At 31.5% G+C, this 1,141-nt stretch overlaps 1 protein-coding gene across 1 annotated transcript in view; it reads right to left on the bottom strand.

Moving 5' to 3' along the window:
- Positions 1 to 1,141, bottom strand: part of LOC107725886 (lipase maturation factor 2-like) — an 18,437-nt gene that overhangs the window by 5,269 nt on the left and 12,027 nt on the right. Inside the window, exons 11-12 of the mRNA XM_016535305.1 lie at positions 697 to 847; positions 344 to 478 (exon numbers count right to left, since the gene is read on the bottom strand). Coding sequence (XP_016390791.1) covers positions 344 to 478; positions 697 to 847 — 286 coding nt within the window. The remainder of the gene's footprint in view (positions 1 to 343; positions 479 to 696; positions 848 to 1,141) is intronic.

The following is a 1,141-nucleotide window of genomic DNA, read 5'->3' on the forward strand; positions in this document are numbered from 1 at the left end:
TATATATATATATATTTTTAAGTATTTATAGGTCATGGTAGTATTTAGTTGTAATTTATGCAAATTTTATGCAAATGTTTGTGTTCAAACAGGATTCTGGATTTCAGTATAATTGATTATTTCTCATTAATTGTCATGATTTTTTTTTCACTTATTCAAGATATCTCTTTCGATTTTGGATTGAAATACAACCTCACCATATCTCTATGAAATTTATCATAACATTTTACAACAGTTCAATTCTATGTTTGTACTCATATTTATAAATCTGTTAACAAACTAAAGGAAACATCAGCTCCTTTGCAAAAGCAGTTTTACATTTCTCATTTGAAGTCTCACTCACTTGTTTTAGATGACAGAGTTTTTTCTTCCCAGTTAATCTGTAGTTTAAAGAGACTAATAAAACAGTAGAGGATGAACAGGTAGACAGCCAACTCTACCAGCAGCATCAAATAAGAGACCAAGGTCTGTCCGCAGCCTGAAAAACACAGTCATACACTAAATAAAAGCTCAGAAGTGTGAACACTAGTGTGGTACTGGCAGAACAAACAGATTTGATTAACATCTACTCATTTGCATTTTTTTTAAAAACTGAGATCTATTAATGAGCCAATTAATCAGAACATTAGTGAAAGTCAGTGACTATCCCACCAGAAATTACTGCTCAAAACAGAAGTTAGAGATATGTGGTCATACTTCCAGGCTTTTTTTCCTGGCCCTTCTTCTTCTTTGGACCAGTATTGGAGTTGAAATGATCATCATCCAGTAGTGAGAAGCACAGGGTGATGCTCAGCAGGTTCAGAAGGCTGCAGTTACCCGTGAGGATGTAGCAGAGCTGGAGAAACAGCTGACAAAATGGTATAAAAAGAGGCGTAAGTGAAAACGTCTCACAGAACAACAAGACACTTAACTCAAGAATATTCCAGGTTTAAACTGTCACATTGTGTACTACTACAGAAAATAATTGACTTATTCTTCATCTTGTAAAAACAAGCTGTTTTCAGTATTGCACTTTAAATATTTTTAATTTTAATGCCATTTCAAAATCAATGTTAGCAATATTCATAGCTCTATATATATATATATATATATACATATATACATATATATATATATATATATATATATATATATATATATA

Source organism: Sinocyclocheilus rhinocerous, unplaced genomic scaffold (assembly GCF_001515625.1).
Source record: "Sinocyclocheilus rhinocerous isolate Xijiao unplaced genomic scaffold, SAMN03320098_v1.1 scaffold395, whole genome shotgun sequence".
In the NCBI taxonomy this organism is placed as follows: Eukaryota; Metazoa; Chordata; class Actinopteri; order Cypriniformes; family Cyprinidae; genus Sinocyclocheilus; species Sinocyclocheilus rhinocerous.